This window comes from Plodia interpunctella, chromosome 2 (genome assembly GCF_027563975.2).
Source record: "Plodia interpunctella isolate USDA-ARS_2022_Savannah chromosome 2, ilPloInte3.2, whole genome shotgun sequence".
Lineage (NCBI taxonomy): Eukaryota > Metazoa > Arthropoda > Insecta > Lepidoptera > Pyralidae > Plodia > Plodia interpunctella.
This window is the reverse complement of record NC_071295.1, coordinates 538,643-563,088: the sequence shown is the minus strand read 5'-3', so window position 1 is coordinate 563,088 and position 24,446 is coordinate 538,643. Positions and strand designations below refer to the sequence as shown.

The 24,446-nt window shown below is 35.9% G+C and overlaps 1 protein-coding gene across 1 annotated transcript in view; it reads left to right on the top strand.

The window, feature by feature from the left end:
* Corin (corin) overlaps nucleotides 1-24,446 on the top strand; it is an 89,980-nt gene that overhangs the window by 16,798 nt on the left and 48,736 nt on the right. The window contains exons 3-5 of the mRNA XM_053752947.2: nucleotides 11,314-11,395; nucleotides 15,556-15,760; nucleotides 16,086-16,748. Coding sequence (XP_053608922.1) covers nucleotides 11,314-11,395; nucleotides 15,556-15,760; nucleotides 16,086-16,748 — 950 coding nt within the window. The remainder of the gene's footprint in view (nucleotides 1-11,313; nucleotides 11,396-15,555; nucleotides 15,761-16,085; nucleotides 16,749-24,446) is intronic.

The following is a 24,446-nucleotide window of genomic DNA, read 5'->3' as shown; positions in this document are numbered from 1 at the left end:
ATTAACTTTGAAATAAAAAAAATCGCTATTTCTTTACACATTACTCTTGCAGCTCTCAACCCCAAACTCCACAATTTGTTATGAAACTATCAAGGCTAAACATTTGTTTTGTCTAATTAAAATCCCCTATAATTAATAACTTCCCAACAATACACACACACTATCACTGGGAATTTTGGGCTTCGAAAGGCAATATTAGGAATTTTGTTCCCTAAATTCTTGATTAGATATTATGTTTAATGGATAGCTAGCTCATTATATGTTTCAGTACAATACATACATATATGAATAACAATATTAAAATATTATCACGCTATCATAGCATATAATAAAATGATCTGGAAAATAATAATAGGACAAATACCTCGCTGCTGCCAAGCGTTGTATAGGTCTGTATTCGTGTAGTTGGAGTCTATAAGGCAGCACACTAAATGGAACAGTGAACAGCGTCCTTGCTAAAACCCAATTTCTCCATATTCTGCTTGCTTTAACCCGCATGTGGTGTTCTTGGAATTAGTAGGTGCTCCGTAGTACTTACTAATTCCATGAGCTTGTTATGTATGTGGCATGCCATTTTGTCTAAACGTCAGCGCCGGTTAAAGTCAACGTCAAATTTGACGGTGCAACTCACCCGTAGACTTCAATATTGAAATGACAATTTACACTCATGAGGAATTGTACTGAAATCCCTTTGAAATGAAAACTAATATCTCTAATTGTGTTCGTAAGTAATCCATTGTCTTGGAAAGCCAATATATTTGAGTCGAGCTGCAATGAATATTGAATAGTAGGTGCGATGGGTCCACTAATAGGGCAAAGTCAAGGCCCTTTGTAATTGACCCGATCTCGATTCAATATAGTTCGGTCGTGGATGACAGACCTATAGCGATGGAAGTGCTCAGTCTTTGGAAAATATAGAATTTGTTCATCGTGATAAATATTATTACAATAAAATCAGTCACTAGTGCCTAATTGTTAAATTGACAAGAAAGAATACAGTTAATACTGAATATGTCACGCAGGAAATCATTAACCTATCCAGTAAGATATTGCTTTTTGTTCTTTTTAACTTAACGTCATCAATATAAAGGAAATAGGGTAGGTAGCTTTTTGCGAACATATTACCATGGATTTAGTAAGTACTACGTTGTACGTAGTACTTACTAATGCATGTTTTTTTAAATTCTTTAATACAGATATAATCGTGCCTTTATCTCTTACGGGGTAGACAGAGCCAAGGCGTCTGAATACGTGTTATATCCAGTGTTTTAACTCTTCAGACTTGAGTAATAAATCTAAGGAGAGAGAGGCCCGACCGCTGTCCCTTTCGTAGCAATTAAGTTTGCAATCTTCTGAAGTTCTCTGTTATAACTGTGGTTATAAAGGACGTAGACTTGTACAATTAGACTAGCCTAGGCTGAAACCTCTCTCTCAGCTTGTCGTGTTCGTGGGTGAACTGACAACTTTGAATCAGATATTACATTTAGCGCAAGGCCGCCATTGACACTAGTAAACTTTATAAGGTAAGTTTTACTTCTATGAGCGACTTTTGCAAACGTAAACAAACATTTAATAGAGTTGAAAGTAATTAAGACAAGAGTTAAGGTATATTACCACTCTGTTTTATGCTTATTATTATACTTATTATTAACGGCAAAGTTTATTTAAATTGACATAAAATTTGAATTTACATTTTATCAATAAATAAAACTAAATAAATATAATGAAAACTATAATTAAATTAAACTTATACTGAAGCTTACAAATTCAATATTTACAAACATGCCATGGGACTGGCATTTTTCTAAATTTCGAAGTAAACAAGTTTTATAATATCGTCGTGTCTGTCCGTCTGTCATCGGTTTATGTCATATGTCAGCGACTATTGGGGCTAGAAAACAATAATTTGGTAGATAACATATTTATTAATCAATTGCTTATAACTGTAGAATAAGAAAATCGACAACTTTATTTATACAGTACTTGCATTTTAATAAAGAACATCATCAGTAAAACCATTCACACCAATATCTCTTTTATTAAACGGTCACAAATTTCCAAGCGTAGTTTACGTCGTCCAAGTTTGCTTGTCTTGCCGAGAGCACGCACCAAACTTAAACAAAAAGACATTACCTTTGAAGGAGCACTCTTCTACAACAAATCACCTCCACGTATAAAAAATACAGACTCCCTACAATCTTTTAAATCCGAGTTACGTGACTATATTATTAAAAACTGCTCACTCTATGAGAATTAATTTTTGGTATGACATATTCTTATTTTTGTTTGTTCTTTGCATTATTCTTTGTGCTTGTTATCGGCATTTTTCAACTTAAGAAATGTTTAGTATGACGACCTCGGTGGCGCAGTGGTAAAATGCTTGCCACTGTACCAAGAGGTCCCGGGTTCGATCCCCGGTCGGGTCATGATGGAAAATGATCTTTTTCTGAATGACCCGGGTCTTGGATGTTTATCTATATATGTATATGTTATAAAATATAGTATCGTTGAGTTAGTATTCCATAACACAAGTTTCGAACTTACTTTGGGGCTGACTCAATCTGTGCGATTTGTCCTACTTAGTGTATTTATTTATTTAGTATACCCTAGATATTACCCTTAATTAAATACGGGGCTGCTGTCTAGTTTTAAAAACCTTTATCTTTTTTGTTCTCATGTAAGTGGATTTATTGTAATCTTTTATGAGAATAAATTCTTTAAACCTTAATTCGTCTGATATATCCTCTAGAAGTAAGTTATCGTAATTTCTTTAAGCAAAATTTAACATAACGTAACCAAATTGCTGATCTTCCTTGCAAGATTATCTATCTCCCTTAGATCACCCGAATAGCATGTTATAATATATTGATGATGGTGGAAATCCATAGTCTCTGAATACACTCTAGAGAAACAGCCGTGATAATATGTGTGTAACATTTGACTGCCCGTAAGTTGGTGCACAAATTTGGGAAATAACTTTCAAATTCAAAGGTGGTATATGTACAAAATTTATTTTTGAGAAGTCTATGACAACACGCTATAGATGTCGGTTGTACCTACACCAAGTTGTTATTGTGCCCGTCGGTACCCAGGGCTTTGTGTAAATTTATTGGATTAATTCGATTGCGGAAACGAATCTTATCTCGTTAATATTAAATGCAAATGATTGGTTGTTTGTCATTGATGCCTCGACTGTTGTGTGGTTCTGATCCTTTCATATCAGAAGCTGTGTTCATGAGCAGAAGTATCATTGATCATTTCGACTGAAGGTATCCTGTAATTCCTGTCGATGGCAGCCTGTTGCCGCCCGCAGAAACCCATCAATATCTGGTTATCAATTTCATATTAAAATAAATGCGCTAAAAGTTTTCTTGGAATATTGTAATTCATAATTTTGTATAACTGAATACGAGTGATTTTGCACTACCTACGTACTATTATAAAATGTTTATACATACATACAACACACAGCATAGAGATAGGCAACGGGACTAAATTCTTGATTTTAGTAAAGAATCACTTTGATGGCATTAACAAATGTATAGTAAAAATTGCGAGAAAAATTGTCTGTGACGGCCTAATTTTTAAATGAAAGCTTTGACTTTATTATCCAACGTCTTTCCCAAGATATAACAAAAAACAATTTACATATTTTTGGCGATTGGCAAAGAATTAGAAAGGCAAACCCCTGTCTCGACGCTTTTATGTTCGCTGTGGCTGGAAAAACAAAACTTATGATAATAATATGAATGTTGAAAATTTATTTATCCAACTTAGCATTGGTATATGTGAAGTTTAATAGAGTCGGCGACACTCCAAATACTTCCAAATAGATCCCTGAAGAAAGTTAACCCTGGGTTCCGACGTTCAGTAGATGAGAGAGGGATGATGATCGAATTTGATAATTTTTTTTAATAGAAAGTTGAAGGTAATTGCAACCAATTGAACCCTCATTTTAGTCGTCTCTTTGGAGGTTTTTCTTAGGCATAAACGTTAATTTTCTACCCTCAATATAGTTATAAATTGGCTTATGTCGCGGTTTAATAGGCAAGCTTTACGAGCTCAGCTCGCAGTATTGCATACCGGTGAATACATTATAGTAGATCGTTTATCAGGACCTGAGGGGACAATGACACGAGTTAGGGCTGTGACTAGTACAGTGGCGCCCTCCCTTGATCGAAAACAAACAACGTTGATGGGTTATCATTTTTATTTTATCTAGCCGGTCGATGTGTCCCACTGATGGGCCTTTGCCTCGCCTTCCTTCTTCCACAAATTCCTGTCGATGGCAGCCTGTTACCGCCCGCAGAATCCCATCAATATCTGGTTATCAATTTCAAATTAAAATAAATGCGCTAAAAGTTTTCTTGGAATATTTTACTTCATAATTTCGTATACCTGAATACAAGTGATTTTGCAATACCTACGTACTATTATACAATGTTTATACATACATACGACTACCTAGCTGTTGTGGAAAATTAATTCAATCAAACATAAAATGATTATGGATGACGATTTTTACTATAAAACTTTATTGTTCCTAGTAAAACATTCATTTGCACTGATTTTGCACTCACAGCCGCGTCCATTTCAAGGGATAGAGAGAGAGAGAAGCAGAAAAACAAATTGTCGATGTTACTCGAGCAGACTGATGTCACTTGATATTTTTCCAACATCGGCGTGAACAGCGCGAGTTTAATTTAATCCAATTCAATTCAATCCCATTTCATTGCTCAATGTAGCGGACGGCGTTAAAACGAAGTGGTTTACCTACCGAAGGGACTGCCGCCGACATGTTTAATACTACGTACTTTGCTGGACAGTCTACGGAATAATATTCTTTTTCAGTCACCACCTGTGCGAATACTCTAGTATGATTTACTCTGTACTCTGTACTACGATGTGTGTCACAGAAATGCGACAAATAATACGCACAGGACCTCACAGTCTGGACCTATCCCAGAATTCAGTCCATACTGAAAGTTCTTTAAGAAAACCTCTGATATTCAGAGTAGGTTAGGTTCATAGGTCGCCAGCACAACCTGCTCAACACTAGTAGTCAGTGTTAATTTTGAAAGTCCTACGTTTAAACTCAACTCTCTTTCGACAACCTCTTTGGCGCAGTGGTAAGGTTCTTGCCACTGAACCGAGAGGTCCCGGGTTCGATCCTCGGTCGGGTCATAATGGAAAATGATCTTTTTCTGATTGGCCCGGGTCTTGGATGTTTATTTATATATGTATTTATTATATAAATATAGTATCGTTGAGTTAGTATCCCATAATACAAGTCTCGAACTTACTTTGGGGCTAGCTCAATCTGTGTGATTCGTCTCAATATATTTATTTATTTATTTATCTCTCTCTTTCTGTGCGTGTTATAAAAAAGGTATTTCTTTAATTTTGAAGATTCGACTGTGTTTTTATGATTGGCCGTCTGCCTGACGTCAACCCGCTAACTAATTAACAGGTATGAAACGCGCACATAACTTTTCTATTTCACAGACGTTAAAATAATTTTGATTAAACTTTATTATTCCAACTATTTGGAAGAAAAGAGAAAGGAAATTTTGCGGCGCTTCAAAGCAGACAATGAAGATTACTGGACAGTACACAATTTAATACACAGTATGTTTTACTTTCATAATTATTAATTTATAATGTGAACATTATATGACTATGGGCTGTTGTTGAGAAATGCCGAGAAAACAAAAGTATAGGTAAAAAATAAGGTTTTTTTCCGGTTACCTTGTCCTCTAATCTGCTTCTTCTGTAGTTCATAGAGGATCAGAATAGAAGACAAGATCTTACAAACACGAGCCGATAAATCTGATACTACACTACATCATCGAATCGTCAGCAGTTATATTTCAATCCAGTAAATTTATGTAATGAGGTCAGTGGAATTTTCTGTCACAGGATATAAAGTGGTCTCCCGGTGAGCAGGGCACGTGGTTTAAATTAATAGACTTTTTATGGGTACTGCCGCCCTAGTATAAGACCACTCCATTTGTTCAGCTAGATGTCGTACGAAACTACTAATAAAACAATAGTATTCCCAAAGAGGGTTAACGTCAAGCTAGCGTCTGGTCGTAATTTCAAAACGGCAAATGCAATGCAAAGAAACACGGGAGCTTGAGTGGGTATATATATTTTCTAGTTGAATGAATATCCAATCCTCATTATACCTAATCACACGCCTCAAATAAAAATAGTAATATCTACTATCGTTGCATAATTAAACAAAAAAAATGTTTATTTTTCGTGCAGACGCATTTCGTTTCATCAAAGAGGCTTTTCCTTTTTGACAGGATTCTGACAAGAACCCTCCAAAATATTCTTTTTTCTAACGCGATCCCATGGTATCTTCATCTGACCCTCTTCAAATCTTCGTATCTTGCAAATCGAATAGAGCCGAAACTGGGACGCTTTACAAAAAGTCCGCTTTTTATTTTTCATTGTACGAAAAATTTAAAACATGTTTTGCATAGAGATTAAGTTGTGGTATCGATGTAATGTTATATTTTAGTAATTACCTTATTACCTATATCATAGTAATTATCGTATTTTGTGAACTATTAGAACAGAAAGGAGACATTTTGACAAATCGGTCGTTTTCCCATCGCAGCTTGCATAATGTCCAGACGATTTTCATAAAAGCATTGGAAAGGTTTATACGGATTTATTTTTTAAGAATATGTTACGGGGTTTTTACGAGTGTTGGATTATTGTATTGTCCGTAAAATTGTTCGCGTGCTTTTAATGTGTATATATTGTGTATCGTCTTGTTTTTTTCTCTTTTAATTACACTTTTGAAGAAGCTGTCGGTTAAAATAGTTTAAAACCATGGTTATTCTATATGATATTATAAAAATCAAATTATTTTTACCTAGCGGTCCGTCCCGGCTTGGCTCGGGTAAAAACTTAATAAATTATACACCTGAACCTTCCTCAGAAATCACACTATCTAATGGTGAAAACCGCATGAAAATCTGTTCAGTATTTTTCGAGTCGAATCGTCGAATCGCGAACATACAGTATGTAAGGATTTTAACTGAATGTAATATAGTTTCATAAGCCAGAGTCCGTACATATGTAGATGTATGTGGTTATTCTGATTAACCCCACAGACATCGGAATGTAGGCTACTCTGGCCTATATAAGAGACACATTCGGCATTCAGGCCACACCATATCCTCCCGCAGATGTCGTACGAGGTGAGAAAGGAGCGTTGATGTCAGGAAGCCGGTTGAAAATCACAGCCAAATCTTTCAAAATTTTAAATTATATTTTTTAAAATTTGAAAGTTTTTTTTTAAGCTGACCCCGTGCTTCAGGCGTCACAGCTCCGAATATAACCGGTGACTTAAAAATGTATTCAAAGAGAGACCGAGCATTATTATTTATTTTAATTTATGGAGATTCTTAAAATAAGTCATTTATTTACCTCTCAATAATAAAAGAGTAAGTTTGAGAGTATTCAAACTTAACGAGCCATATTTTTTATAGTCAGCCATATTTTTTACAGAAGAGCATTAAAGATACCAATGAAGCATTTTATTTCGTGTTTTCGCCAAAATAATTTAATTTAACTTGGAAAATATTTATTTGGACCACAATGGGTGTTGCCATGGCGCCGATTGAGATTTGATCCCTTGTGTTAAAGCCCTTTTTAATTAATTTAATTGGGTATTTGGCTATTGTGTGTTTGATAATGCAAATGAAAACAAAAGGCAACGTAAAAGCAAATAGAAATAAAAAAAATCATTTTGAAATTTACAAATTAATTATAATTAAAAGTGACTCGCGTCTGTTATTTTGAATACAAATATGGAAGTGCGATGCTTTATTCCGTATCGTTGTCGGCTATTCATTGTTATCTCTGTTTCAAAAATAGACCACCAAGAATCACCTAAAACAAACTATTATCCTATATGCATATTTGTTAACAATAGAAGAAAACAAAAAATGCTCTTGATGCGCAGATCTGCGCAAGAATGTAAGTATTGCTTAAGTATTGTTGTGTGGTGTTCCAGTATTACGAGGCGTTAAGCCATTTTATACCTTAGTCGTGTATAGTATACAATATCCACATGAGGAAATGGAGATGTACCACCACCGCAATGAAACTTAAAGGCGATATTTACATCAAATAAGAAGTCTTATTAACTATCTTCCGAATCTGCTCGTGAAAAGTCAAAAATGATTTTCATTCGATATAATTTTCCCGCGTCAATCCGTCATCGGTTTTCGGCCGGTCAGACATTTTCAAAATGGCGCCTCAGGTGATTTTTTATTCGTATCGGGATTACATAACACTCATTCATTGATTTATTTAACGGGTGTACGATTTCGTTAGCAACCAAAGTTGAGGACACCTATCCACCAAAAGCTATACTGCGTAGCTATAAAAATGGCGACGTTCGTTGAAAAATGAAAATTACCGTCATTGGATTTATTTTTCGAAGTGGCAGTGACATTCAAAGAATATTTTATTGAGGCAAATGGTATCAATCTAAATGTGTACACAGCTTCTAAGTAAAAATATTCATATTAGCCGAACACTACGCGAGAAAAGCTGGGAGAACTAATACATGGGCAGAAAGGTTCTCCAATGGCGACTTCGAATGAGCATGCGCAGAATACAACACCCACCAACCAGGTGGTCTGGTGACCTGAACAAAGTTGTGGATGCAGGCTGCTTTCAACCAGACATTTACAAATCCTTGGTATATAGCTAATAAATATCTTGCCGTTCATCGATAGATTTTTAGGTGAATATCCGACAAGGAAATTATGGTTGACACCCAGATATATCAGCTTTATATTGTAACGCAGCTATGCTTTGTTTGGAATCTCTTTCGATGTATTTCGCCTGTGCTGGCACATTTGGATCGACTGTCATAAATTTTAAAATTCTAAATCCGCTCGAACACTTTGACGCGTAAACATTACGATCAAGCTGCTAGCTGTCCGATCAAGCTAGCAAGGCAAGAGGGTGGCCGTGATAAATTTATAATTATTAAATAAAATATTAAGAACAGACCCAATAAGGGTAAGTGCTCCATTTATTGTGAATATATACAATGTATCATCAATCTCTATTTTTGGGTTTTTAATTTATATTTAATTATTCTAGGTCTTACCTTATGTTTTATAATAAACTGACTTTACTACCTACTGCCTAGTGCCTATTTACTATCCAACCCATGATAAAACCCCGACAATATGGCACTAGATGTTGCCCGGGGCTTCGCTCCCGTGGGAATTTTGAGATAAAATATACCAAAATTCATACGCGAATTGCCATTAAATCGTTTTAAAAGACAATTAAATTAATGGCTTCTTGATAATTGTTTTTACACAATCAAAGATTTTTTGGATTGCAATGACATTAATTAACATACATGTAGAATGTAAGTGACATTTTATCTTAATCTGATGTCATTTTATAGTTTTTTAAATATGCCATTATTAACATTTGCATGGTGTTGACAACGGCTAAATAGGCTTGTTCTAAACCATCATGTGGATATTGTATTAACCTACCCTATTTAAGCAATTAAAAATGATTTGATTTTGATTGTTTTTTTATTTAGCCTATAGCAATCTTGGATAATGTACCTTTCTAATGGTGAAATAATTTTTGAAATCGGTTCAGTAGTTTCGGAGATTACCCACCTCGAACGTACAAAGTCACAAACTCACAAACGCTTTATAATAATAGTATGATTAGAATAAAAAATATAGCGTAGCGGACGCTGGTTAGCTGTCCTAACCGGCCCTTTGTGTGATATCATACACGCCTTAACTCGGAACTCCCATTTATTACGTCGACAATAACTCAAAATTCTTAACAAGATGTCAGGAACAGCTCTAGGATCCAACTGAATACACGTGGAGGGCAATGGGTGGGACTGTGTGTGAGAGATGTTTTAACTTTCAAGATTTATTCGGTAAAGAGATAAATGTTAAATAACACCTAACTCTCATAACTAGAAAACTGATATCATGAACAGAAAAGTGGGTTATATGAGTTTAACTCAAGTTTATTTGTTAGACAAATCAAAACCCCGACTTTTAGTATTCATTTCGCTATAACTTTTCAACGGCTGAACCGATTTTGACCGAACATACCAAAACCAAACATATCTAAGAATCACCGCATAAAAATTTGCCATCAAATAAAAAAAAACCGTATTCAAATTGGTACACCCGTCGATGAGCTACGGTGCCACGTACACAGACAGACACACTTAGCGGTCAAACTTATAACACCCCTCTTTTTGCGTCGGGAGTTAAAAGTGAGTTATACGAGTTTTAACATGAACAAAATTACATAAGATGAATTAGATTTTATTATTTTTCAATGTCCTGCCCTTACATTTTTTGCCATTTCCAATTCTTCTCCAACACACACAAGCACACAACGCGCATTAAGTTTATATTTAAATCCATACATACATTAAAACTGAAGGTGAGCAATGTTACAAACATTGCATTGAAAAATAACTATGGGAGATCTTTAATACTACTACTAATAGAAGCTAAAATATATATTTTTTAGAATTTTTGTCTGTCTGTTGTTTGTTCGCGCATTACGCAAAAACTACTGGTTGGTTTTTGATGCGCTTTTCACAGATGTATAGCGGATGATCTAACTTAAAATCTGTTATAGGTTTTCTCACGACACGTGGCTTAGAACCTCAGATATCGACAATAATAAGTTACGAGCAGACGAACCAACAAAGTTACGTGGGCGAAGCCCCTGGCAAAAGCTAGTAACCAATAACGAAGGGTGAGTTGCACCAGTCAACTTTAACGTTGATTTTAACATGCGCGCCGCCGACGTATAGAATGAAAAAATGGCGTACTTTGCGTATATCTGTAACAGGTTAATATCAAAATTGACTAGTTCGACCAACTGTAACAAATATTTTTAATACACATTCGATATACTTACGACACAACATTGGGCGAGTTTAGGAAAATATGAAATATGCAGACTTTTATCAGCTTTTCCCCGGAACTCTGTAGGGAAATCGGTGTCCGCGGAGATTTCCATGTGAGGGAATATATTTAGCTAGGTACTCGTAGATTTAGAAAGGTCCCGTAGACATTGTTAAAGGTCTGAGTAATATGTTTCCTTCTTTGGTTATGAGTAACAGGAGAAATAGGTCTATTATTTGTTTTTAATTATAATTTTTGACACAAGTAAGCTATTATTGTCAGAATAAAGAATGCATTTAGCCGATTTTATTTATTTATTTTTTTCAATAAAAATTGTTTTATTTTAAATGTTGTCTTGTTCCAGACTGGCTGACAGTGACGTGGGCCCAAGGCGGCATGCAGCTGCAGCCGGACTCTGCAGACGACATCGACCCTGGGAAGGGAAGGTTTGTTCTTTTCTTGTCTTCTTGTGGGCTGTGGACTTCTAGAGCGGTTATCAATTTGTGAACGCCAGCTGAGCTGGTCTATCATCAATTCTTGTGGAACTATTCAATAGCAGTTCGTTCTGAAATCGTGATAAAAGTTGATTTGATGGTACGAATTTGCGATGTAGATGAATTTAGGACCTGGATGGCATTAAGAGATGTACGTAAAAGATGGCGGTTGCCTGGTAGCGACTTGAGGCGTATCGTTCAACCCTTCGAATAATAGCTGAAGTTCACTCCATATTCTCCTGTGGCTGTTGTACGAAGCGACTAAGGGGTCTTGACAGCTGATATAATTCTCAATGAGGGTTAAAGTCAAGGAAGTTGCCGGTTTCAAATCGGCCAGCTGAATCTTCGATATTTCGGTATGTTTTTACGGTGACTGAACTGAACTGAAACCCAAAAGAAACACGCAAAACTTAGAGAGACATCATTACAAATTATTACACTTTGTAAGATCGTACAACTTACTTTATTCAATAGTACAATTCACACTCAGCCGATTTTTATTGTTTCAAATCCTATATAATGTATTCATAATCCGTCGGAACTCCAAACTTTATACTTCCACGAGTAGGTACAAGTTCTGAGTAAAATTTAATTGGGAAATTCCCTTAACAAACTTCCCAGATTCATTGTTACTTTCTTCGGAGACAGTTCGAAAAGTGTGGATTGGAATATGATCAAGGTTTTCTCGTGTCGATGACTTAGATTAATTGAAAGCTTTATTTGTTTAAATGCAGCTAGGTTAGTGCAGGGAATTGTAAAGGTTCAACTTTGACGTTAAGATTAACTTGCGCATCAGAAAAGTGCTGCAAAGTACACCATTTTGTATAAACATCAGCAGCACGCAGATTAAAGTCAACGTCAAATTTGACTGGTGCAATTGACCCTGTGACAATTGCCGGCGACAAAAGAACTTCACGCAAAGTCACAGAAATAAATCCAGCAAATAACAACATTGCGGCAATTAAATGAGCAATATCACTGTGTCACTCCGCAAATTTGTCCGATGACATTACCAATGATTAATAGCCAAAGTTCCGCAGAAAGTTGCCTACAATGTGGGGGAACTTGGAACTCGTGTGTGTGTGTGTGTTATGTGAGTGTGTAGCGTTAGCAGTTCTTGTTGTATGTTTATATGGCCAAGTTCTGGAAATATTTTGAAAATAATAATGAGATGAACAAAATCTGGAATCGAGCGGAAATCGAACCCGGCGTGGGTTCGATTTCCGCTCGATTTTACCCTTAACCACTGAGCTATCGAGATCATACCAGTTTGGCCGAAGATTTCATCTTACGCCGATAAACAGTATTTTCATTACCAAGTAACAGTGTTAGACAAGCATCAGCTTACCTAAATCTTGTTCGAGGCTAATTTCACCGAGCTCGGAAGATCATAATAGTGAAACCACGAGTAAGTTGCAGACGTATTCTCAAAAATTATCAAATGTTTGAGGGTTGCAAAACCCTGGAAAAAAATGTCGATTAGAAAGGTAGGCAGAGGAGCCGAAGGACGGCAAAATTAATTTGGAAATATCTGTAGTTTCTACCACTAAAGTATCAGTAAAAGGTATATAGGTACAAAGGTAACCAGTAAGGACAAAAGATTGCAAAAGACCCTAGGCTACTATATGTATAAAGCGAGTGTGACACCCCTAGTTTAAAAGTACCTTAGGTTGCGGTGACGCCACGTGTCAGGTGGGCTGGACGCCAGCTTGCCCACTTTGTTGTATAAAAACCATCACTCAACCGAACAATATTGTAACATAATTAGTGCCACAACACAACACCTGTGTCTAATTTATTAGGTTTCCAAGTACAGGATCATCTGTAGCTATGTATATGGGATTGTTTGTGATTTCCTAAAGTGCCGGTGACAGTTTATTAATCTCGCGTCAGTTGCCGAGACGAGCGAGATCTTAGATACGCTGTGTTTACATAGTCACCAGTTTGCTTATGACAATACTTACAAGACTTGTATTACTGGAATTGAAAATTATGATTCTGTACAACACAAATGGAGACTTTAGCTGATTCAACAACTTCTTCTTGTAGAGTCTAATATATAAGAACAATAAATGGCTACGCTTATGGTTCTATCGATGGCCTCGTTTAGTGCCTCCATTGTAAAAATAAATAAATAAATATATTAGGACAAATCACACAGTTTGAGCTAGCCCCAAAATAAGTTCGAAACTTGTGTTATGGGATACTAACTCAACGATACTATATTTAATAACAAATACATATATAGACAAACATCCAAAACTCGGGCCAATCAGAAAAAGATCATTTTCCATCATGACCATGGATCGTACCCGGGACCTTTCGGTTCAGAGGCATGCACTTTACCACTGCGCCACCGAGGTCGTCACCGTACAAGACAACTACAAGTTTTAGTATGGAATTCAGTAGTAGGTAGTAGGTATTAGGTATTCAATGCTGCAAATTATTTAGATATACGTGTCAATGGTCCGACAACATTAGAACATGTGAAGTGGATGTCAAAACATAGGAGAGCAAGCTCAGGACCGGCGCCGGTGCTCTATGGCAGTGGAAGAACCATGAAAACGCTCCAATGAAATATAGATTCAATGTTACAAAGCATTACGTCCTTATTATATAGGTAGCATGGCAACAATTTCAAAGCTTAAATGCTTCGCAACTCATCTTCTTTTTAGCAAGTCGACTCTGGTCTTTTAGTATCTCGCCACTGCTTTTCTTTGAAAAGCTCAGGGAAGTACAATGTGACTATCGGTTGCAATAGAATTAGGCTTCAAATCCTATTCGCCACAATTTATTTTCACATTACATTGCAATTCTAAAGTGTATATAGTATAGTGAATGTACAGGATATTCCGGATGATGAGTCTACCATAGTGACCGCACAATCACAGTTGACGGTAATAACGTCCACGACATTCATTACACCGGTGAGTGTGGTTCAATGAATGGGAAATGTGGCTACTGTCTGATGGGTGCTCGTCCACCAGATGTGTTATCTAGCTATGCTGTGATTAAGTATGTGATATAGCTCTTTGGACAAAGCTTACCTGTTTCGTTTTGAATATATAGTAAGATAAAACTTACTTAGGATGAGTTGCACCAGTCAACTTCAAAGTGGACTTTAACTTGCGCGCCGCCGACGTTTACACAAAATAGCGTATCTTCCGTTTTTCTGCACAGGTTAAAGTCAATGTCAAAATTTACTGGTGTAACCCCCTCATAGAATTCAGCTAATAGCATGGACATCAAAAATGGCTCTTCTTGATGACCTCAATTTCGGAGAAACCTAAATATATTTTTTAAAAGATTTCTCTAAAAAACTTCGTAAAACCTACAGACAGACAAAAAAAACAGTGGCAGTGACAAGGGCCCGTCCCTTAAAAGACTGTAAAAAGCAACATAAAATAGGTATCTATCTAAAAAGGGTACTCTAAAGAATAATTTTCTTGTCTCATCCAACATGCCTACAGGGTAATCGTCCTACATATTCGCGTAATTTAAAGCCCTTTAGGCTGTTATCTCAAACAACTGATACAGAAACAAAACTCATATGTAATGATGTGTAAATGTGAGCGGAATTTTGTACAGGATTCAATGTACTGGAAATATAGCGAAAGGTTACAGAAATTCACACGATTATCGAGTTTATGGATCATAATGATTCTGCAGATTGCCTCCATTCATAACATTTTAAGATGATGCTCTTAGTCTATAGATAAACAGATACTTCTTAAAGAATTAAAGACCCAATTTCCGGCCCCATGCATTGGATATAATCGAAACTAGAAACTGAATAGAGCAGTTAGACCACCAGTTCAGAATTCAACAATCAATTGTTTCCCGCAACAATAACTAAAGTCAATTCAAAAGCAAACTTGGATTCGCTATTTCTTATTCAAAACATTGCGCAGAGCAGAACCCCTTTATCTCTCCCTCGCATTGGCATGTTCCAGGTTACATTCAGAAGTGTGACGCCACAAAGCGCAAGGTTTAAATAAAAAAAGAATCACTACATTTCGGAATTGGGCAATGATTTTACAACTGCCTCACTGAATATGTGATGTATGTAAATAATTATATTTTCAAAATTAATTTAAATTTATTTGTCCTAGATGCGGTCGCGCCGGCAGTCTAGCAGCGACTCCCGGTGAGAAACTCCTGGAACTACTCCGGCCGAGCGCGGGCACGCCTCGCCGACATTCCACCGCTGCCTGCGCACCGCAGCCCCAGCGACCTTCGGGCTTCGTCTACTGTCCATCAGACGCGCTACCGTACTGTCCACCGTCTAGACTAGCGCCACCAAGGCCCATATTGAAGGTAACGGGCTATCCTTACTGGTAGAAAAAGCCAGATATTAAAATGTCCACCATTTATATTTTACTAAAGTTAATTTATTGAACATATGTTAAGGACTTAACTCCTACTAAAGCAAAAAATTTAAACAGGTGATAAAAGTCACATTACAAAGAGTGTCAGCTTCTTTGTGAAATATATATGAAAAACTTTAATCGTCCCATGTTGCAAAGAAAGTCATTATTGCAAAACAACGCACGGCAACCCTAAGAAAAGAAGAGCAATTGTTTATTTTTCATTTAAAATCTTGAATACCACTATTGGATATTAACTTCCAAAGTTGTTACAGCTGCAGCCGCCACCGCAACAGATCCAGCCACAAATCGTGCCGCCTCCAATCCAGACGCAACCGCCTCCCGTCCCGCAACGCACGGCACCCGTCACCCCCGCACCACTACCAGTACCACCACCCGCGCCACCCCGCAGATCCTCCCCACAACCACCCAGAAGGGTGCCCCCTCCGACTCCACCCAGACCAGCCGCTACAAGCCCTGCGACTGATCCAAACGGCAACCGACGCACAGTGGTCCCAGTACCGCCACAACCACGACTGGATTGCAACAAAAACCCACAACCGCCAGTCCCAAGAAGACCTCCTCAAAAAATACCTGATACTCCGTTCACTCCAGCTCCGTTGCCCCAAAGCGCAATGAAACAATCACCAAGTTCCAGCTCAAATATTAGCGTGAGACAAGATTCAAACGTTTCGTCTGACTCGTTTAGTCAGACATCTTCTCCCTCTTACACGACAAAGACAATGGAAGCCCCGTTGCTTCCACATCAGCACGTGAACAAAAGTCTAAATGCTAAGATAGCACGAGGATTACTCCTAAAAGAACAACAGGAGAAGGAAGCCGGCAACTCGTCCATTACGAAGAGCATGTCGACGCCGGCGTCATTGCAGACCATCGTAAGGTTCCAGAATGGAAGCAACATGTCTCTTCATCACAGGGTAAGTGGATAAAATTATTCATTTACTAGTGTAAGTCTTGCATACTCCTTGCTTATGCTGACTTACTCTTATAAATGACTTACATACACGAGCCTTTACTGAATAAATGACTATTACTTTGCTTATTTTAAACAAATAAAAATAATTTAGATTGAAACGGTTGAAAAATAAAACTTCTATTTAATTTTTTTAACTTAAAAATAACCTATCTAAAAATTAGTTAAAACGAATAGAACAGAAGTACAACTTAAGAACATTTTTCTCCGTTTGAAGCTGCGCCTGTCGCTTAAGAAAAACCATTTACTTAGCGCTAAAAGTTTATGTATTCGTAAACAAGTTCAACTTAGCCAACTGCGATTTCCTAGCGAATTCACCGAACAGAATTTAGTTTAATAGTGCAACAAAAGAACTGAGGAAATAAAACTACTATAAAATTTGGCCGCACTAAACGTTTGCTATCAAGCCGAAACAGAATAAATATTACTGCAGTGCAACCTGGTACACAACACTGGCAATAAATTTTATAGGTAAGCTTTGATTTAGTGTAATGTTTTCTTTTAGTAAATATTTAAAGGTTAGTTATATACACGTATATTTTTATTTGAAAAATAAGTTGTATTAAATAAGACAATAAGAAAATTTTGACCGTAGACAAGATTGCCTTCTCAGCAAACCTTGAAATCCTTTTGCAGCTTTACGAAATCTATAATCAGAATTGGGGAGAAAATAAAAGCAATTTATTTTTAATCAACATTTTACTACCACACCTGTAATACCAGGCGTACCAGTGGCATTGCATTACAATTATACACTAACAATACAATTTACTGATATTCCTTTGGTCTGCATCAACATTGAAATGGATTAGGAATGTCAACTTTTATAAAATTCCGCTGCGTTAATCTGCACTTTGCTTCATTCGCTTCTGTATTTTAGAGCCGCAATGAAACCGTAGTGCAATGTTTGCTGCACGTGCGCAAATAAAATGGCGCGCGCTGGAAGCACTTTGTTAGAATTGTGGCTTGTTTCTGACGACATTAATTACGCAGTAGATGAAATGGATGTATCCTACTAATGTTATAAATGCGAAAGTAATTTTGTGTGTTACCTCTTAATTTGCTTTATCTACTCAAGCAATTGTCTTAAAATTTTGTGTACATGTAGTGTGAAGTACGGAAAAGGACATAGGGTGCCTTTCATCCCGGAAAAAATAATATTCCCGTGGGAAATCTCTCTGGCGAAGACGCCAGCATAAGCTAGTTGAATATATACTAATTTATGAGATAAACCATTGGACCAAGTAAATACTATGGTATAGCTAATATTTTATATCCCATCAGAAATATTGACATAAATATTAAGTTTAAAAAAATATATAAATTATGTAAAAAATATTTTATCATTTGGACAATCTCTTGTTTTGTGGATTAAAAAAAATATTGGATCCAAGGGTCCACTATTACCTCCTTTTGCGCCTCAAATATGAAAATATTTCGTAATGTTTATCTTTAATCTTTATTTTACGTTTGAACTCGCTTCGTATGTCTATTTTTTAATTTCGCGTCGAATTCAAATCGTAGTAAAAGAGTCTGGCAATTATTGGCTTCGTCTCGTCTGGGCCAGTTACGTACAAAACTGAGTTAGGTATAAAATAGTAATGAAAATGTTCTGTGTAAATTTCAAACTTTAATTGGAATCCTTGATCGTACATGTCAGGTGTTTGTGAAGCTTGTTACTCGTATGACTTAACGTGAATATCATTTGTTGGATAAAAATAAATACAAAGCATAGGCCCACTAAATCATAAACGTTATATAATGGATAATACGTGGATATTTCTTACAGTTTCACGAAAAAACTATTAGACGGAATTAATTATGGAACAGTGCCATAGGATTTTAAATCAAGACAGAAACCAAGAGGCACTCTTCCATTACATTAATGGGTTTAGGTACAATGTATATATTGTTTTGTCTTAAAATATATCTTGTTACATAAAAACCTTTCAACGCTTTTAAGGTTTCACTTAAAGGGTCCTATTGATATCTGTTACAGCACATTTTAATCTGTAATTCTGTAAAAAATTTTATTCAGTACATAAAATGTAATCTTTAAAGGAAAATGAAAGGAAATTGAAAAGAAAAATCGAGTAATCAAATGGTTTTGCTAACATTTATTTTTAAAATACCTCAAAAGAATATCCCATTCTAAAAAGACTAATCTATCGAAGATAATTAAAACTTATTTCCTTTGCAACAGTTGATTGGTCAAGAATGTAATTAATGAAGATGGAGAAACTCAGATCAACTGAGCTTGTAAGGGGAACGTATCCACAGAGTAAACACTGCTTTAATCAAAGAGCCACAGTCATAAGACAAAGGGAATAGACTACTGGTAGTCCTGTCTATGAGTTCAGCGGGTTTACCGATGCGCAGTCGAGCGGAGTGTATTAGATTCCTTGACATCGCGTCTGTTAGAACAGATGAGACACACGGAAACATTGTCAGAATATAAATATTTAAGTTTTCTTAAATATGCATATCATATATGTTAATTGCAGAGCCTAGGGATCTATCCTACAAAATTTCTCAATATTTTATTATTTTGTCGATAGTTATGTGCCATTGTAGACAATTTTTCAAAACATCAAACAGAACAACTAATTTCTGAAGTCAGTCAATACGCTAGTCAATAAAGAAATTTACGCACTGCACGAATTACGAAAATTATGTACCTATAGTTTTTTTTAGTACAGCCAAGTACCTACTTACGTTATAAGTTCGCTAGTACCTCGTCTTTTTTATTTAATTAAAGTCCTGGGACGTCCAAATTCCAAGCAGAATCGAAGTAAGAACAGCGATTTGAAGGCAGTAAAACGTTTAATTTGCTTGAAGAAGTTCCATTACACAGTTGCGATAATGCCACTCAAGCGAGCCCTTCAGAAAGGAGTGAAACTTTCAAGACGAAAGTTTTAAATCCCTTATAATGAATGTGACAAACCAATCTTGCGACTGACTGGCTACTTGCCATGACTCCATTTCTAGCTATGTTTTCTTCAGATTTGTATCAAGCAAGCAGTGCCAATGACAATATTTAGGATTAGTGGATTGTAGCGGTCAACTTTGTCGTAACCGTTAACATTAACCTGCGCATTTACGCTAGTTTTCGAAGCTATAGAAAAAACATAAATGTATAAACAACAAAATTAGAAGAAATAGAAAATATATAAAAGTAGGCAGCTAGCTGCATCTCTCATGCAGTTTGTAAAATAATACAATCTATGGTTATAATACAATATTCGCAAATCTTGGTGATGACTAACGTCATACTATATATAATATATTGTTAGAAGTTTTATTCTGCGAAATTATCGCAAAGTAAATGTTCTCTCAGTAAATCTTCTCCTACAAAATTTAACTTTTATTATATTTATTGTTTTGGATGGAAATAAAATACATAACTTGTGGATTAATTTACGAAAAGAAGAAAGTGACGTGGAAACGTAGGTATGCAATTTTATTTTGCGTCATTTGGTAACATACAGAAAGATCTGGACAGGGACAACAAAACGAACATATTTTCCCTTCTTAAAATACAAGGTGGCAGCAAAGTAACCTGACAGACAGACTAACGGCCAAATTCATAAGGATTCCAGCTACTGTGAGTACTGAAGTACTCTGTGTTGCTGAGGAATTGCCAGACCTTAACTGTTCTTTGTTAAAATGCTGATCAGGGGGGCTGCCAAGAAGAAGTTAGTGTGGTGTGGTGGTATAGTGGTTATGTTTTGTCGTAGGCCTTCAGGCTAAATAATCTACAAAGAAGTAAACTACAAGAGCTAAAATATCAACCAAAAACACTGTTCATTGAAATAAAAATAAGTCTTCAGTCATTTTAGATAATTTTCTTGGTTTCTTGAACATAGAGGATTGGAGTCCAGGGTTGGTTTCCTACTTTTTCTCCTCCAATTCTTCGGCATCCAACTCAAGATCGAGCTAAATCTACACTATAATGGGCAAGTTATTTTGATATGTTGATTTAAGCGATTGTAGGTACATTTACTTCAGCTAAAAAAAAAACTTTAGGTCCGCTTTCCTGTTTCTCTTTGTTGGCTATTTCCTTGTAGTCTGGAAAAATTGGCGCAACTAGACGAGATTCTAATAAGAAACTTTATAAAACTTGTTCTTTCTAAAGTACTTGATAAATCTTTCACCTGAAATTGGATTGTTTCGAAAATTTCAGTTCTATTCCCTTCTATACTCATAGCAAATGGGTGCTAAGCCTTGGGAGATTAAGCTGAGTCTACACTCGGGGTCGACGAACTTAGTTGTGTTTGTCTTTACTCTAATGGTCTCATCTCGGAAACTATGATGTTGTAATTTTGAAAACTAGTATGAGTTGGGACTCGTTCGTTTGAATTTCTAATCATAAAATCTTATTTATGCGAACTTTGCTCTTAACGAAGTGTTTTCTTTAAGCCTACTGAGCGGTTGAAACCTTATTGTAATATGCATTGATGATGTTTCTACTTTTGTCATGATCATTTGGTGATCAATCACTTTTTGAAAAGACTTCTTCATCTTCATAGTCATCGTATTCCTCTTAGCTGAGGGTCGTGGTTATTACGTGGAATGAAACACACACAACAACTTTCTTGGCATTATTAATGGAGTGGCCATTGCCTTTTCCATTTCACACACAAGTTAATAAGAATAAACAAGTGTGCAGGTTTCCTCACGATGTTTTCCTTCACAGGAAGCAATTGGTGGTCGATGAAAACTACTATACATGAGTCACATTGGTATACAAACTCGTGTGGCATGAGTAGGATTCGAACCTGGGACCTTTCGATCTTAACCATTACACCACCACCGCTTCGATTTAGATACCAATTTTTTTGGCTTTCTGTGGAGAAAAAAGAAAGTAAGAAAAAATACCTTCAACGTTCAGAGTGATATACTCAAAAACAGTAAGAATATTGTGAAAAAATATGATTTAAAAGCAAATTCTTTAAAATGATTACTACCTGAGATAGATAAAAATCAGACTCGTGTTGGCTGTTAGCTCAAGTCCAAGTGCAATACCAGTCGAAGACGAACAACAGTATTGATGCAATAGATGCACTTGCTACTGCAAAATAGCAACGGTGCAGAAATTAAACTTGTTTGAAAATTATTTTTTTTTAATCTGTCAAGTAATGGGCTAGAATGCCCCAAATACTCCCATTATAAAAAAAAAACTAAATTATTTTTTGCATAATCGAATAGGTATTCTAGAACTCTTCTATGGGTAGGTCTAATTAGATATTAATAGAATATTTCTAGAAGGAAATATTATTGAAATATTCTATAATTGACTCTTGTATTGTGAAAAATTGGCCATAAACATTTCATTAGCGGGACTCACCAGATACAGGTTTTATTAACTTAAATGTTGAGACCCTGCTAACCTACCTGTACCGAAATCTTTTGTAATGAATAAATGAATAAATTAAAGACGAGATTGGAAAGTAGTCAATTAAATAAACTGTAGTCAGTTTAGGTCAATAAAAAATCTGTATTCAGTTTATTTCATGGACTTTCTATCCAACTAACCTATTTTTCTAATGTCAACAACAAAAAAATATATGGTGCTTGTTTGACAGTGATGTGCTATGACGTCACGATTTTTGGAGTGAAACTGCGTTCTTTACTTTAATGAGAACAAAAACATAGTAAAATGATCAATTAAAGGGGCATTTAATTATTTGTATTTGGTTATCATCTGTAGGGAATATACGATTTAAAGAGAATACTCGTTAAAACAATTTATTGAAAAAGTGCAACTTAAGTACAGAAAGTGACATTTGCGCGCAATAGACAAAAAGTTCCACGAGCGGGCCATAAATTATAGAATATTTTTTTTTTTAAATGCTTAGGCGTTGTTTATATTCTTCCTAACATCATCAATCAATACATATAATAAAACAGTAAAAAAAAGTTTTTCTGTACATTGAAGATATTTAAATAAAAAAAATGAGATCGATAGAGAATCAGTAATAGAATAAGAATTTAAAAAAAAGTCTCTTCGTCTGTTTGTTTGCACACGCTAATCTTCCAGAGATTAGCGTGTGTAAACAAATCTACTGGATCTACTACTGGACTGATTTGAATGAAACTTTTTTGTTGTATAGCTATAAAGCCTGGTCAACATATAGGGTATAAATAATTTTGAAAACTGGAACACCTGATGGAGTACTATGATGGTACAGCTAAACTATAGGAAATATTGAAATGACGTCTTCACAAAAGTTAATCAGCCTGATGAGCATTTCCTGTTGAGATATAAAAATCGTAGATCTGGAACACTTGAAGAAGAGTCATAATAGTTCAGCTAAACTATAGAAAATATACTTTTTCAGTCTGATTAGCATCTTCTGTATGTATAGGTATCGTTACATTTGTCTGTACAATTAAATTTCTCTAATAATTTTGACTCCTTACCAAAAATTGTGCGGCCACGCGAACGAAGTCGCAGGCATCAGCTAGTTTATATACATTTACGTATTTATTTTTTACGTATTCAAGTAGATATAACTATTTATATTTTTTATCCCTTACTAGATGCTGCCCGGGGCTTCGCTCCCATGGGAATCTCACTAACGCACCTCATTATAATAATAGTATAGATGAATGCAGAAGAACCCAGTATTGCGAAGTGTTTTTGTTGGAATAGAATATAATTGTCTTAATTGTGAACATGCACACTAATGTATAAAGAAAACTCAAAGTATTATATACCTGAAGTTAAGGTTAGTTTTGGTGGGTTCGAGTCCCACGTACCTGTCCGGCTCCCCGTCGCTGTATGGACGAGACGAGGGTCTTTCCACACGTTAAAAAAAGGTTGGTCTAGTCGGCCAAATTAAGATTCCAAATAGTGTTCAAAATGATTTCCATTAAAAAAAAAAGTAAAGAGCTTTTAGAGCTTTTCTCCGGTTGACACAAATGCCGCCCGAACGAACTGGAAATGTTGACGTGGAACGGGATCGTGAAATGGAAAGCTCCGACAGCTTTCAGATACACATATGACGTCTGTAACTACTATTTGCTAGCTTTTATTTTGTTAGCTTATTTAATTTTATATATTAAAATTCTTCGTGTCTAAACGATTCTGGATACATATGTTATTATTGTATAGATACTTATTATTAGAGGTCATATTTAGCGTGTAAGTGAAAAACGGAATATGAATAGTGAAAAACACGAGATATCAAAATGGCGATATTTTGCATGGTTTATTCGGGTTAGCTTGTAGCGTGACCCTCAACATTTCAAAGAAGTAGCAGCCGTGTTAAAAACACTAAGTTTTCGAACGATATCGTTAAGTTTTCGAACACTTCACTATCAAAAATATGCGTGCAAATTAGGGTAATTATAATTTTAAATATTAATATTACATAGACCGAAGCTTTGCGCTGCGCTGTTGCGAATATCCGATTTTACTGTCATTTTTCCTTCGCACATAATATGTGACAGGTGTTCCCGGCCTTCACACTAGTGACAGTTGGTAAATTAAACTCCCAATTTTCTGGTATTCGATTGTAGAACTTAAAAGTAACTTTTGCAATAGTTCCCTACATAGTATCCCTGAACACAGCCAGTCTCGAACGCTGAAGATATGCTGACAATGCGGGCGGTATCCCGGATGTAACCAATCTAACAC